Genomic DNA, 16,080 nt, shown 5'->3' with positions numbered 1-16,080 from the left:
CTTCGCCCCCCCTCCCTGAGCCAGGAATAAAACCCAGGAGTCCTGGGTCCCCACCTTCTGCCTGCAGTATTCATTCAAAATTAACCCCTGGCCCTGCCGCGTCTGTTCCAGGTGGACGGAGTCTTTGTGGCCCTGCCTTTCTACCATGAGGAGAAGCTACAGGCTTACGTCAGCGGAGCCCAAGTCCTCATCAAGACCGCCTTCGCGCTGAGGGTGACCTTCGACGGGAGCCTGGTCCGGGTCACTGTGCCCAACACCTACGCCAACGCCCTCTGCGGCCTGTGCGGTGACAACAACCAAACTGCCAGTGACGACCTGACCATGAGAGACGGGAGACGGGCAGCCAACGCCGTCCAGTTCGCAGAGAGCTGGAAGGTGGGGGAGGTCCCGGGCTGCTCAGACAGCTGCACCGGGAAGTGCCTGGTCTGCAGTGAGGCTCAGAGACAACCCTACAAGGGAGATCGGTACTGCGGGGTCATCACCAGAGGGGACGGACCGTTCAGAGAGTGCCACGGAGTCATCGACCCAGCCCCTTTCTTCGACGACTGCGTCTTTGACACCTGCCAGTACAAGGGTCTCCGGGATGCTCTCTGCAGTGCCATCAGCGCCTACGTGATGGCCTGCCAGGCCAGGGGCATCCGGATGGGGCAGTGGAGATCAGCCTCATTCTGCAGTGAGTGTCGCCTACTAGAATCTGCTTTAAGGACTGGCTAGTCTCCATGTGCAGCACCCTCTGCAGGGGGCTCAGAAGAGCTCAGCCGTGTGTCTCTGGCCTTACACACCTATCAGCTTGCAGTAGTGTTGCCAACCGTAAAGGTCACCTACTCAGCTTTGCTTTATCTTTGTGCTATAGCAATGTAATCCTGTCTCCTTGCTGGCACCTGTCTCCCAGGGGTTGGAAATACTTTGCCAACACTAGAATCATAGAATCATAGAATATCAGGGTTGGAAGGGACCTCAGGAGGTCATCTAGTCCAACCCACTAGTCGTCCTTCCCGTCAGGGTGCCGGAAAACGGACACCGAAAGAACTAAAGCAAGTAACTCAGAGTCACCCGAGAAGCCAGTGGCAGAAGCCAGTTATCCTGACTCCCAGTCCTCCATCACTAAACATTACACAGCAGCCCACTCCAGAATTTGGGACTCACCTTGCAACACGTCCCCTTGTCTGCAGCTCTTACCACTAGACCAAACGCCCCTCCAAGAGTCAGAAAGAAAACCCCAGAGTCCTGACTCCCAGTCCACACTGCTTTAACCCGCTAGACCTGACCGCCCTTCAACATCCAGAATACAACCCAGGAGACCTGACTCCCAGCCTCTAACCACTAGGCCCCACTCCCCTCCCAGAGCTGGGAGTAGAACCCAGGAGTCCTGGCTCCCAACCCCACCAGAACAATCCTACTGTAAGTGATATGAATAGAGAGAGATTTCTGTCCACTTACCTGCACATTTCTTCTTTCTCTCACCCCCATCTGCACGTTCCCTCTGCCCCTCTCCTACAGGTCCCACCTGCCCCAGTAACTTCCACTACGAGCTCTGTGGGAGCGGCTGCCCTGCCACCTGCCACGGGCTCTCGGCGCCGGACGGCTGCGACGCTCCCTGTGCCGAAGGGTGTTTCTGCGACGCCGGGTTCCTCCTGAGCGGAGACCGGTGCGTCCCCGTCGCGCAGTGCGGCTGTGTGCACCAGGGCAGGTACTACAGGAAGGGAGAGGAGTTCTACTCCAGCGCCTCCTGCCGGGAGCGGTGCCGGTGCCAAGACAACGGGGTCGTCCAGTGTCGGGAGGCCTCCTGTGGAGCCAACGAGCAGTGCAAGGTGGCGGATGGCGTCCGGAAATGCCACCCTGTCGGATCTGCAACGTGTTCTGCTGCCGGAGACCCCCACTACCTCTCCTTCGATGGAGTTGCCTTCGATTTCCAAGGCACCTGCACCTACATCCTGGCCAAGACCTGCGCTGACGCCGGGAACCTGACATCCTTCTCCGTGAAGGTGGAGAACAAGCCCTGGGGCAATGGCAAGGTGTCTGTCACCAAGCTGGTGTCCGTGGAGGTCTACGGGCTCACGCTTACCCTGCTGCAGAACAGGAAGGGGCTCGTCATGGTAAGTCCTGCTCAAGATGTTCCTGCAATGGGGCAGCCCCACTGATGTGGCAATGCAAGGGGCACTTGTCTCCTGGGTCACTCATTAGGAGCGCACAGGCAGGAGGGGTCAGACATTCAGGTTCTGATCCTGACCTTACTGGCACCAGTGCCAGTCTAGAGGCATCCCACTGAAGAAAGCAGAATCGCTCTGGATTTTCTCTGGGACAAGTGAGATCATAATCCAGCCCTCAGCATATTACGCTCAGTGGATGATTGCAGAGTAAGCCCAGGGATCTGAGATCAGAAATGGCCATAATTTCATTGAGTTCAGTGGAGTCACAACAGATTTGCCCAGGTGTCATTGAGACCCTATCTTGTGCCCATAGCCCACCCCAACAACATCCACTGCCCCGGTTCACAGGGAATACTCTGTGTCTTCCAGGTGGACGGGGTGTCCCACAACCTGCCTGTGGTCGTGGCCGATGGGCAGCTCCGAGCGTATCAGCACGGCGGGAACGTCCTTGTGCAAACTGACTTCGGCCTCACCGTGAGCTACGACCTGGTTTACCACGCCAGAGTCACCGTCCCAGGGAACTACCAGGGCCAGACGTGCGGCCTGTGCGGGAACAACAACGGGCGTCGGGACGACGAGTTCCTGCTCCCCGACGGCAGCGCGGCCCCTAACGTGGCAGCCTTTGGTTCCGCCTGGAAAGTCCTGATCCCGGGGGTGGCCTGTGACGACGGATGCGCCGGGAACAGCTGCCCGGTCTGCAAGGAGAAGAAGAAGGAGTTCTTCAAACAGCGCAACTACTGCGGGCTGCTCACGGCCCCCGACGGCCCCTTCGCCTCCTGCCACGGCATGGTCAGCCCCAGCGTGTATTTCAACAACTGCCTGTATGATGTGTGCTTGGGCAACGGGGACTCCCAGGTCCTGTGCCAGAGCATCCACAGCTACGTGACGGCCTGCCAAGAGGCCGGGGCCCCTATCCAGCCCTGGAGGAGCGCCTCCTTCTGCCGTAAGTGCCGCGATGCTGGTGTAGCAGAAGGGCCTATCCCACTCGCTCCCCTCCCGCTGGGGGGCGGGGAGAGCGATTCTAGGTATCTCATTCCAGGCCTCTGGGCTTCTTGAGAGACTCCTTTGGGTGGGAACCAACAAGGTCATATTCCCTTATAAAGGTGACCTGGTCCTCTCGTCCCCGTCAGATTCTCCTCTCCTTCATGTCTGTCCCTCTGAGCCTGAGGTGACACCCGGCCCACTGGACCCTCCTGCCCGGCCCCTGAGCTCCTGGCCCGGGAGGCTTGCCCGGCGCCATGCTCTGGGAGGCAGGGCGGTGAGCTCCTGGGGCAGCGTAGCTGCGGAGCCCGGCCTGACCCGGTCTCTGGGCTGCGCTGTGTGTGGCTGGCTCCAGCCGGGCTGCGCTGTGTGCGGCAGTAGCACCGGCAGCCAGGCAGCGTGGTAAGGGGGCAGGGAGCCGGGGGGTTGGATAGTGGGAGGGGAGTTTGAGGTGGTGGTCGGGGGTCGCAGTGTGGATAGGGGTCGGGGCGGTCAGAAGGCGGGGAACAGGGGGTTTGAATGGGTGCAGGGGTCTCTGGGGGAGGAAGTCATGAAGGAGAGGGGGTTGGATGGGGCGGCAGGAGTCAGTCAGGGACGGGGGATCTGGGGACAGGAAGAAGGGGTGGTTGGATGGGGCAGGAGTCCAGGGTGGGAGGGGGCTGTCAGGGGACCAGAAGCAGGGGGGCGTGGAGAGCGGGTGGCGGCCGGGCCACGCCCCCCTTCCCTAACCAGCCCTCCATACAATTTCCAAAACCCGATGCCGCTCTCAGGCCAAAAAGTTTGCCCGCCCCTGCTCTAAGTTGTGGGCTGAGATCTCTCCAGCCATCAGTTGCTTCTTTCTCTGCCTTAGCTCTGCGCTGCCCGGCCAACAGTCACTACGAGGTGTGCGCCGACCTCTGCACCACCACCTGTGCCAGGATCACCGACGCCAGGAAGTGCCCAGACACCTGCGCCGAAGGCTGCCAGTGTGACGATGGCTTCCTCTTTGATGGCCAGGGCTGCGTGGCTCTGCAGAGCTGTGGGTGCTTCAAGAAGGGGATATATTACCAGGTACCGCCCCCTGCTGGGGTGTTAACTCCTATCCAGTCACGTCCTTCACGCCCTGCTCTCATCAGCCATGTTGGATCAGACCATTGTCGCTTGCCAATGGCAATGCATGAATCTCTGTTGAAAGGCACTAATGGCACAATCCTGGTTCCATGAACCGTGTCTCTGGCAGGGCGGTGGAGTCTAGTGGTTAGAGCAGGGAGCTGGAAGTCAGGACTCCTCGGTTCTCTCCCCAGCTCCGGGAAGGCAGTCGTGCCAAGTGGAGTAGAGCGGCTGCGGACTGGGAGATAAGACACTCGGTTCTAGTCCCAGATATGGCCTCCCTGTAAATGAACATCTCCGCGCTGAAAAACTACCTTTCCCCGGGCTACATTGTGTTCTTTTCCCTTTTTTCAAACAGCCTAATGAGACGGTTCTGACCAACAAGTGCCAGCAAAGCTGCACCTGCACTCCTGCCCAAGGGGTGACCTGCGAAGCCCACAGCTGCACCAGGGATGAAACCTGTCAGATCAGAGATGGAGTCATGCAATGCATCAACAGAGGTGAAAGAGAGTGCAAGAGTTAAACAAGAAGAGAGATGAACGTAGAGATAGAGAGTCCTTAGAGCAGACTCAGTGGAGTCAGGACAGCTGAGGAGCTGGCGCAGAGTAGAGTTTCCATCCTTAGATCTAGGAAGCGAGTGGGGACTAGTGGTTAGAGCAGGGGGGGGGGTTGAGCCTGGACTCCTGGGTTCTATTCACAGCTCTGGGAGGGGTGGGGGTAGGTTACATGGTGGGTTCTCTGGGTTGGAGCCGATGGGCTGGGAGGCAGGCTATGTCAAATCAAGTCAGTGATTCTCTCCTGGGCTTTGGACCAGGCACTTGACTGTCAAGAGGTAAAGAAAAGTATCCTCTGGGCCTGCCGCTTTGGTCAAAGGTTGAGGTCCTTACTTGACCTATTTACTTAATCCCTACTCAGGCAGAGCTTTTACAGGAAACCATCTCCCGTTGACTCCTCTCTGGTTGGCCCCTCTTCCGAATGGCTTTGGGTGGGTAACTGGGCCTGTGCTGAACCGAGCTCCCCTGCCCCCCTAGCCCTCACTCTCACGGATTGCTGGGATTTCTCTCCTTTCAGATCCCTGCAAAGTCCTGACATGTCGGGCCAAGGAGACGTGCAAGGTCCAGAACGGCCGTGCGATGTGCGTTCCCAACTTCATTGGAACCTGCTGGGGCTGGGGGGACCCGCACTATCACACCTTCGACGGGCTGAACTTCAACTTCCAGGGCACCTGCACCTACACCCTGGCCAAGTACTGCGGGAGCGACAACACCCTGGTGCCCTTCACCATCGATGAGAAGAACGACAACAGGGGAGGCAACCAGGCTGTCTCCTACGTGCGCCTGACCAACATCTACGTCTATGGCTACAACATCTCCATCTACAAGAAGGAAGTTGGGAAAATCAGAGTGAGTACAAAAGTGCAAAAATGATTGGAGAGCTTGCATTTGGAATAAAAATATCTCCCTATGGGTACATCCATACCCATACACATCTACCTATCCATCCATCCATCCGCATACCCATCTGTCTATATCTCTGTCTATCCTTCCCCATACATATGCATCCATCTTACCATCCAGGCCAAGACAAATCTGTCAATCCATCTGTCAGGATACACATCTATCCGTCCCTCTGTTTGTCCCCATATAGATCTCTCTTTCTCTCCACCCAGCCCATACACATCAATCCGTTTCTCAATCTATCACCATACACATCTGCTTTTTCTCCATCGATCTATCCAACCATCCCCATACACAGCTATCTATCTCTCTGTGCTGGTTGAAGACCAATTTTCTTTCGGAAAATGTCAACATCTCTTTTCTTCCATTCATACAAATGGGCCAGTACTTTTGTTTGTTTCGTTTTCAAGAATTTCTGCTGAATCAGGTCCTTTGTTTTGAAATAGGTATTTTTTTTAAAAAAAGAAATGATATTTAGAAATTTTAAAATAGAAATTTTTCCAGATTATCAGAAAGAAAATCCCCTTTTTGTGATCTCAAAGTGGCCATGAAAAGAAACAAGATCGAAAATGACAACATTCCAGAAGAAGAACAGAATAAGCGAGAAATGAACCGATTTAAAATTATCTGCTCCGGGCCCCTGGGCCCTCCCAATTCACCTGGGCAATCTTGCCTCCATGGACCACATAGGATCCCCCAGTCAGCCTAGGTCCCCCAGAACTCTTGTTCTACCAGTCTCCCCATGTCGCGGGATCCCTCCAGGCCGCACAGGCTAAACAGTTCCTGTCTTCCTTCCACAACTCTCTCGCTCTCTCTCTCTAGCTCTTTGGTTTTGTACTGCCGCCCATCACCATAGGAGCCAACCATCTTCTCCATAACATGTACTGACCAGAGTAAAGTCTCTGCTCCAATCCATGGAGCTTCTGGCTTTTCTCCTCTTTTTGGGGTAGAAAAATCTCCACTTGCAGTAGGATTTTGTGGTGAGTTGGGTGGGTTTCAAGCTGTGAATATCAATGCTTCGTTCTTGTCGGGAAGCTTTATTAAAGGGGAGTCCAGGTCACACTCTGGATTTATCTAATCTGCACTGGGAATTCATTCCACAGCCAGATCCCCTGGACAGAGAACATTTGATCTCTGAGGACTCAAGTGCTTAATTGGGGCTTTCTAATCTTTCTTGTCCCAGAGGAGCAGAACTCTTGGAAGAGGTGAGATGAAAAGAGAAATAACCGTTGGTTCTTTCCTCCTATCTCTAGATCAATGACGTGACCACCAGCTTGCCGGTGACCCTGGAAGACGGTAAAATCAAGCTCTACCAGAGCGGTCTCAGTGCTATCCTGCGGACAGACTTTGGTCTGCAGGTGTCGTATGACTGGAATTGGCACCTGATCATCACCCTCCCCAGCAGCTATTATGGGGCCATGGGCGGCCTTTGTGGGAACTTCAACCAAAAGCGTGGAGATGACATGACGTCACCCAACGGCACCCGAGTCTCTTCCATCGTGGAGTGGGCCAGGAGCTGGAAAGTCAAAGACCGGGACCCCTTCTGCTGGGATGATTGCAAAGGGACATGCCCGACGTGCGATAAGAGCAAGCAGAAGATCTACGGGGGTGACGAATATTGTGGTTTGATCAGCAAAAGACCAGGAGGGCCCTTCAGAGAGTGTCACTCCAAAGTGAGCCCCCAGGACATTTTTGACAGCTGCATCTACGACGTGTGTCTGAACGGGGGAGCCAAGAACATCCTGTGCCAGGCGCTGGAGGCCTATGCAGCCATCTGCAAGAAACAGGGCATCACCGTCTATGACTGGAGGACACCGTCTGGCTGCGGTGAGCTCGGTGGTTTGTTTTTTTTATTGACAAAAGCAGCAATTAGACTAGAGTTACTGTGCTACTTGAGGAGATGGCCAGTGGGCGGAGTGTCAGGGCAGACACCAGGCCTAGATCCTGCACAACTAGACACCATGGGGATGTGGGCTTGAGAAGCCCCTATAAGAGACTAGCTAGATGGAGAATCGATGGACACATGGTTTTCATAGATTGGGTTAGATGAGAGAAAGGAAGAGTCTCCAAATATTGTTAGGAGGATGGATTATTTGAATAGGGAGATTAAACAGGTTTAATAGACAGGTTTCAGAGTAGCAGCCGTGTTAGTCTGTATTCGCAAAAAGAAAAGGAGGACTTGTGGCACCTTAGAGACTAACCAATTTATTAGAGCATAAGCTTTCGTGAGCTACAGCAGCTCACGAAAGCTTATGCTCTAATAAATTGGTTAGTCTCTAAGGTGCCACAAGTCCTCCTTTTCTTTTTAGGTTTAATAGATTGGTAGATGGATTAGATGGATTGGGTGATTAAATAGATTCACTGGAGGATACGTGGATAAAATGGATGGAGAGATTAAATGGGTGTAATAGACGGATAGGTGGGTTCGATGGATAGAGAGATAAAGAGATTTAATGGATGGATAAATGGATTAGGTGCACGGGGAGATAAAGTCAATTAGAGGTAAAGATTGGTCGATTGGATGCTGAGCCAGAGGGACGGCTGGCTAAACCGGGGGGAGGGATAGCTCAGTGGTTTGAGCATTGGCCTGCTAAACCCTGGGCTGTGAGTTCAATCCTTGAGGGGGCCATTTCGGGGGCAAAACTTGGGGGATTGGTCCTGCTTTGAGCAGGGGGTTGGATTAGATGACCTCCTGAGGTTCCTTCCAAGCTTGATATTCTATGATTCCATGATTAGGTTCTAGATTAGACAGATATAGATACTCCTGGATGTACACGTCAATTAGATGGAGGCAACGAGAAAGATTTATTACAATCTAATGTAAAGAAAATCTCACTTCCGCACTTCAAAGAAGGGGTGTTCAGCATTGTGTAAGAGGGATGTAAGTGAAGAATAGAAAAGCGGGATGGATTTGGTGGGTGAAGTGGCTGGAAGAGAGGGATGGATCAGAAAGCGATGGAAAGATGGACCCATCCGAAATACTACCTGAAAATACAGGGTCCCAACCCAGTAGGATCTCCTGAGTCTTTCCACTTCCGTGGGACGTGTGCTGAGTCTGAGGTCATCTGGTGTGGGCGGGGCTCCAGAGGAGGCCTTGACAAGTGAGGTCTCATCTACTCTGGGTGCACTTTGCAGATTTTCTTCGATTTTCTATACAAAGAGAGCATTTCCCTGCTCTCCCAGCTAGCAAACTCCTTTGCCCAACGGGGTTGTTCCCTGTGCTGTACTCCAGAGGTGGCCTTAGTGTGGCTGCTTGTACATCGGGCCTGTGAAATAGAGCATGCCGATTGCACATTAGAATTTCTCTCTAGCTCTTGCTGCATGTAAGCAGGTGTTTTTAGTTCATTTCCTGTGATGTTAAATCTCCCCCTCTCTGACCCCCTCCCAGTCCTGCCCTGCCCTGAGAACAGCCACTACGAGGCCTGCGGGAACGCCTGCCCGGCCAGCTGCTCCGACCAAACCGCCAACTCCTCCTGCCTGGAGCCCTGCGTGGAGACCTGCCAGTGTGACAACGGTTACGTCCTGAGTGCCGGCCACTGTGTCCCCGTGGAGAGCTGTGGCTGTGACTACAATGGCCGCTACTACAAACCCAACGAGGAGTTCTGGGCCGATGAGAACTGCCTCTCTCGGTGCAGATGTGATCCCAGCTTGGGCATGGTGCTTTGCCAGGAGACCGGCTGCAAGGCCAGCGAGAGATGCGCCGTGATCAACGGGGTCCGTGGCTGCTCCCCAATCAGCTACTCCACCTGCACGGCCTCCGGAGACCCTCACTACACCACCTTCGACGGGAAAAAGTATGATTTCATGGGCACCTGCATCTACCTTCTGGCTGGGGTCTGCTCCGAGGACCCCACGCTCACGCCATTCAACATCAAGGTGGAGAATAACAACCGCGGCAGCAAGGCCGTGTCCTACACCAAAGTGGTGACCTTGGAGGTCTACGGTAGAAACATCACTGTCAGCCAGCAATATCCCCGCAAGATCAAGGTAGGGACAGAGAGCCACAGGACTACAGTCAACAGTGTGCCCTTGTTGCCAAGAAGGCCAATGGCATTTTGGGATGTATAAGTAGGGGCATTGCCAGCAGATAGAGGGATGTGATCGTTCCCCTCTATTCGATATTGGTGAGGCCTCATCTGGAGTACTAGTGTCCAGTTTTGGGCCCCACACTAGAAGAAGGATGTGGAAAAATTGGAAAACGTCCAGCGGAGGGCAGGAAAAATGATTAGGGGACTGGAACACATGACTTATGAGGAGAGGCTGAGGGAACTGGGATTGTTTAGTCTGCGGAAGAGAAGAATGAGGGGGGATTTGATAGCTGCTTTCAAGTACCTGAAAGGGGGTTCCAAAGAGGATGGATCTAGACTGTTCTCAGTGGTAGCAGATGACAGAAGGAGGAGTAATGGTCTCAAGTTGCAGTGAGGGAGGTTTAGGTTGGCTATTAGGAAAAACTTTTTCACTAGGAGTGTTGTGAAACACTGGAATGCGTTACCTCGGGAGGTGGTGGAATCTCCTTCCTTCGAAGATTTTAAGGTCAGGCTTGACAAAGCCCTGGCTGGGATGATTTAGTTGGGGATTGGTCCTGCTTTGAGCAGGGGCTCGGACTAGATGACCTCCTGAGGTCCCTTCCACCCCTGATATTCTGTGATTCTATGACTTCTCGGGGAGCTGGGAGCAGGAACTCTTGCTGTTGATGATACATTACCCATTATTTCTCTCCCCGTTTCAGAAATGAGACCTGCGTCCGTTGTACACTGAGCTGGTGGTGGGTGTGTGGGAAGGAACTGAGTGCCTCTTTGTGAATATATAGGGCAGGATTTTCTCCTCTGCATCAGGGCCGTTTTGCCACTGTAACTGATGTGCATTCAACTGACTCACTCATTTAGCTGGGGATCGGGTCCCATTCCCTCCACAGGAGCTATGCCCCATTCCCACCAGCTGGGGATCTGGCCCCATTGACTCCAGGGGAGTCAACACCCTAAAAGCTTCCTCCACTAAAGTACTTGATCCTGACTTCTGTTGCGCGAAGGCCCTTTCCAGGTATCTGACAGCAGAAAGTTGGGAGTCAACCGCATTTACACTGCCCAAGGGGTGTGAGAGAGTCTTAGGGCTGTTTCCAAATAAACTGCTAATGTGGCACAATGGACTTGCCGTAGCTGCGGCGCTTCAGTGAAGAGGCTGCCAATGCCAATGGCAGGAGTTCTCCCATTGGTGTAGGTAAGACACCTTCACAAGAGGCACTCGCTAGGTTGACAGGAGAATTCTCCCGTTGACCTGGCAACGTCTACACCAGGGGTCAGGTCAGTTTAACTGCGTGGGTCAGGGGTGTGGAGTTTTCACACCCCGGAGCGATAGTGATACTGCCCTAATTTACTAGTGTAGAGCAGGCCTTCGTGTAACTGGGAATTCAGACCATCCCCAAGACGTGTGTTCCAGATAGACAGGCTCTTTGTGAACCTGTCCTGCAAAGCTGCTCTCATCGCTAGACCCCACTCCCTGACCAGAGCTGGGGTTAGAACCCAAGAGTCCTAGCTCCCAGCCGCCGCGCTCCAACCACTGCCCTCCCAGAGTTGAGGATAGGAGCCAGGAATCCTGATTCCCATCCCCCTCTGCTGTAACCCACCAGATCTCACTCCTTTCCCGGAACGGGGGATAGAACTCAGGAGTCCTGGCTCCCAGCCTCCCCTGCTCAAAGCTACTAGGCCCCACCCCATTTCTTCCCTTCCCTTCGCCCCCCCTCCCTGAGCCAGGAATAAAACCCAGGAGTCCTGGGTCCCCACCTTCTGCCTGCAGTATTCATTCAAAATTAACCCCTGGCCCTGCCGCGTCTGTTCCAGGTGGACGGAGTCTTTGTGGCCCTGCCTTTCTACCATGAGGAGAAGCTACAGGCTTACGTCAGCGGAGCCCAAGTCCTCATCAAGACCGCCTTCGCGCTGAGGGTGACCTTCGACGGGAGCCTGGTCCGGGTCACTGTGCCCAACACCTACGCCAACGCCCTCTGCGGCCTGTGCGGTGACAACAACCAAACTGCCAGTGACGACCTGACCATGAGAGACGGGAGACGGGCAGCCAACGCCGTCCAGTTCGCAGAGAGCTGGAAGGTGGGGGAGGTCCCGGGCTGCTCAGACAGCTGCACCGGGAAGTGCCTGGTCTGCAGTGAGGCTCAGAGACAACCCTACAAGGGAGATCGGTACTGCGGGGTCATCACCAGAGGGGACGGACCGTTCAGAGAGTGCCACGGAGTCATCGACCCAGCCCCTTTCTTCGACGACTGCGTCTTTGACACCTGCCAGTACAAGGGTCTCCGGGATGCTCTCTGCAGTGCCATCAGCGCCTACGTGATGGCCTGCCAGGCCAGGGGCATCCGGATGGGGCAGTGGAGATCAGCCTCATTCTGCAGTGAGTGTCGCCTACTAGAATCTGCTTTAAGGACTGGCTAGTCTCCATGTGCAGCACCCTCTGCAGGGGGCTCAGAAGAGCTCAGCCGTGTGTCTCTGGCCTTACACACCTATCAGCTTGCAGTAGTGTTGCCAACCGTAAAGGTCACCTACTCAGCTTTGCTTTATCTTTGTGCTATAGCAATGTAATCCTGTCTCCTTGCTGGCACCTGTCTCCCAGGGGTTGGAAATACTTTGCCAACACTAGAATCATAGAATCATAGAATATCAGGGTTGGAAGGGACCTCAGGAGGTCATCTAGTCCAACCCACTAGTCGTCCTTCCCGTCAGGGTGCCGGAAAACGGACACCGAAAGAACTAAAGCAAGTAACTCAGAGTCACCCGAGAAGCCAGTGGCAGAAGCCAGTTATCCTGACTCCCAGTCCTCCATCACTAAACATTACACAGCAGCCCACTCCAGAATTTGGGACTCACCTTGCAACACGTCCCCTTGTCTGCAGCTCTTACCACTAGACCAAACGCCCCTCCAAGAGTCAGAAAGAAAACCCCAGAGTCCTGACTCCCAGTCCACACTGCTTTAACCCGCTAGACCTGACCGCCCTTCAACATCCAGAATACAACCCAGGAGACCTGACTCCCAGCCTCTAACCACTAGGCCCCACTCCCCTCCCAGAGCTGGGAGTAGAACCCAGGAGTCCTGGCTCCCAACCCCACCAGAACAATCCTACTGTAAGTGATATGAATAGAGAGAGATTTCTGTCCACTTACCTGCACATTTCTTCTTTCTCTCACCCCCATCTGCACGTTCCCTCTGCCCCTCTCCTACAGGTCCCACCTGCCCCAGTAACTTCCACTACGAGCTCTGTGGGAGCGGCTGCCCTGCCACCTGCCACGGGCTCTCGGCGCCGGACGGCTGCGACGCTCCCTGTGCCGAAGGGTGTTTCTGCGACGCCGGGTTCCTCCTGAGCGGAGACCGGTGCGTCCCCGTCGCGCAGTGCGGCTGTGTGCACCAGGGCAGGTACTACAGGAAGGGAGAGGAGTTCTACTCCAGCGCCTCCTGCCGGGAGCGGTGCCGGTGCCAAGACAACGGGGTCGTCCAGTGTCGGGAGGCCTCCTGTGGAGCCAACGAGCAGTGCAAGGTGGCGGATGGCGTCCGGAAATGCCACCCTGTCGGATCTGCAACGTGTTCTGCTGCCGGAGACCCCCACTACCTCTCCTTCGATGGAGTTGCCTTCGATTTCCAAGGCACCTGCACCTACATCCTGGCCAAGACCTGCGCTGACGCCGGGAACCTGACATCCTTCTCCGTGAAGGTGGAGAACAAGCCCTGGGGCAATGGCAAGGTGTCTGTCACCAAGCTGGTGTCCGTGGAGGTCTACGGGCTCACGCTTACCCTGCTGCAGAACAGGAAGGGGCTCGTCATGGTAAGTCCTGCTCAAGATGTTCCTGCAATGGGGCAGCCCCACTGATGTGGCAATGCAAGGGGCACTTGTCTCCTGGGTCACTCATTAGGAGCGCACAGGCAGGAGGGGTCAGACATTCAGGTTCTGATCCTGACCTTACTGGCACCAGTGCCAGTCTAGAGGCATCCCACTGAAGAAAGCAGAATCGCTCTGGATTTTCTCTGGGACAAGTGAGATCATAATCCAGCCCTCAGCATATTACGCTCAGTGGATGATTGCAGAGTAAGCCCAGGGATCTGAGATCAGAAATGGCCATAATTTCATTGAGTTCAGTGGAGTCACAACAGATTTGCCCAGGTGTCATTGAGACCCTATCTTGTGCCCATAGCCCACCCCAACAACATCCACTGCCCCGGTTCACAGGGAATACTCTGTGTCTTCCAGGTGGACGGGGTGTCCCACAACCTGCCTGTGGTCGTGGCCGATGGGCAGCTCCGAGCGTATCAGCACGGCGGGAACGTCCTTGTGCAAACTGACTTCGGCCTCACCGTGAGCTACGACCTGGTTTACCACGCCAGAGTCACCGTCCCAGGGAACTACCAGGGCCAGACGTGCGGCCTGTGCGGGAACAACAACGGGCGTCGGGACGACGAGTTCCTGCTCCCCGACGGCAGCGCGGCCCCTAACGTGGCAGCCTTTGGTTCCGCCTGGAAAGTCCCGATCCCGGGGGTGGCCTGTGACGACGGATGCGCCGGGAACAGCTGCCCGGTCTGCAAGGAGAAGAAGAAGGAGTTCTTCAAACAGCGCAACTACTGCGGGCTGCTCACGGCCCCCGACGGCCCCTTCGCCTCCTGCCACGACTCGGTCAGCCCCAGCGTGTATTTCAACAACTGCCTGTATGATGTGTGCTTGGGCAACGGGGACTCCCAGGTCCTGTGCCAGAGCATCCACAGCTACGTGACGGCCTGCCAAGAGGCCGGGGCCCCTATCCAGCCCTGGAGGAGCGCCTCCTTCTGCCGTAAGTGCCGCGATGCTGGTGTAGCAGAAGGGCCTATCCCACTCGCTCCCCTCCCGCTGGGGGGCGGGGAGAGCGATTCTAGGTATCTCATTCCAGGCCTCTGGGCTTCTTGAGAGACTCCTTTGGGTGGGAACCAACAAGGTCATATTCCCTTATAAAGGTGACCTGGTCCTCTCGTCCCTGTCAGATTCTCCTCTCCTTCATGTCTGTCCCTCTGAGCCTGAGGTGACACCCGGCCCACTGGACCCTCCTGCCCGGCCCCTGAGCTCCTGGCCCGGGAGGCTTGCCCGGCGCCATGCTCTGGGAGGCAGGGCGGTGAGCTCCTGGGGCAGCGTAGCTGCGGAGCCCGGCCTGACCCGGTCTCTGTGCTGCGCTGTGTGTGGCTGGCTCCAGCCGGGCTGCGCTGTGTGCGGCAGTAGCACCGGCAGCCAGGCAGCGTGGTAAGGGGGCAGGGAGCTGGGGGGTTGGATAGTGGGAGGGGAGTTTGAGGTGGTGGTCGGGGGTCGCAGTGTGGATAGGGGTCGGGGCGGTCAGAAGGCGGGGAACAGGGGGGTTGAATGGGTGCAGGGGTCTCTGGGGGAGGAAGTCATGAAGGAGAGGGGGTTGGATGGGGCGGCAGGAGTCAGTCAGGGACGGGGGATCTGGGGACAGTCAGGGGACAGGAAGAAGGGGTGGTTGGATGGGGCAGGAGTCCAGGGTGGGAGGGGGCTGCCAGGGGACCAGAAGCAGGGGGCGTGGAGAGCGGGTGGCGGCCGGGCCACGCCCCCCTCCCCTAACCAGCCCTCCATACAATTTCCAAAACCCGATGCCGCTCTCAGGCCAAAAAGTTTGCCCGCCCCTGCTCTAAGTTGTGGGCTGAGATCTCTCCAGCCATCAGTTGCTTCTTTCTCTGCCTTAGCTCTACGCGCTATCTCAGAGTGTCACTACGAGGTGTGCGCCGACCTCTGCACCACCACCTGTGCCAGGATCACCGACGCCAGGAAGTGCCCAGACACCTGCGCCGAAGGCTGCCAGTGTGACGATGGCTTCCTCTTCGACGGCCTGGGCTGCGTGGCTCTGCAGAGCTGTGGTGCTTCAAGAAGGGGATATATTACCAGGTACCGCCCCCTGCTGGGGTGTTAACTCCTATCCAGTCACGTCCTTCACGCCCTGCTCTCATCAGCCATGTTGGATCAGACCATTGTCGCTTGCCAATGGCAATGCATGAATCTCTGTTGAAAGGCACTAATGGCACAATCCTGGTTCCATGAACCGTGTCTCTGGCAGGGCGGTGGAGTCTAGTGGTTAGAGCAGGGAGCTGGAAGTCAGGACTCCTCGGTTCTCTCCCCAGCTCCGGGAAGGCAGTCGTGCCAAGTGGAGTAGAGCGGCTGCGGACTGGGAGATAAGACACTCGGTTCTAGTCCCAGATATGGCCTCCCTGTAAATGAACATCTCCGCACTGAAAAACTACCTTTCCCCGGGCTACATTGTGTTCTTTTCCCTTTTTTCAAACAGCCTAATGAGACGGTTCTGACTAACAAGTGCCAGCAAAGCTGCACCTGCACTCCTGCCCAAGGGGTGACCTGCGAAGCCCACAGCTGCACC

At 55.6% G+C, this 16,080-nt stretch overlaps 1 protein-coding gene across 1 annotated transcript in view; it reads left to right on the top strand.

Annotated features, from left to right (window-relative positions):
- Nucleotides 1-16,080, top strand: part of LOC140902933 (uncharacterized) — a 125,194-nt gene that overhangs the window by 21,180 nt on the left and 87,934 nt on the right. Inside the window, exons 16-27 of the mRNA XM_078850397.1 lie at nt 112-673; nt 1,501-2,096; nt 2,520-3,093; nt 3,982-4,181; nt 4,579-4,720; nt 5,292-5,623; nt 6,931-7,504; nt 9,066-9,664; nt 11,515-12,076; nt 12,904-13,499; nt 13,923-14,496; nt 15,395-15,565. Coding sequence (XP_078706523.1) covers nt 112-673; nt 1,501-2,096; nt 2,520-3,093; nt 3,982-4,181; nt 4,579-4,720; nt 5,292-5,623; nt 6,931-7,504; nt 9,066-9,664; nt 11,515-12,076; nt 12,904-13,499; nt 13,923-14,496; nt 15,395-15,565 — 5,482 coding nt within the window. The remainder of the gene's footprint in view (nt 1-111; nt 674-1,500; nt 2,097-2,519; nt 3,094-3,981; nt 4,182-4,578; nt 4,721-5,291; nt 5,624-6,930; nt 7,505-9,065; nt 9,665-11,514; nt 12,077-12,903; nt 13,500-13,922; nt 14,497-15,394; nt 15,566-16,080) is intronic.

The sequence above is a fragment of the Lepidochelys kempii genome, chromosome 24 (genome assembly GCF_965140285.1).
Source record: "Lepidochelys kempii isolate rLepKem1 chromosome 24, rLepKem1.hap1, whole genome shotgun sequence".
NCBI classification, from domain to species: domain Eukaryota; kingdom Metazoa; phylum Chordata; order Testudines; family Cheloniidae; genus Lepidochelys; species Lepidochelys kempii.
Note: the sequence above shows the minus strand (reverse complement) of the source record. Positions and strands in the feature narration are given on the sequence as shown.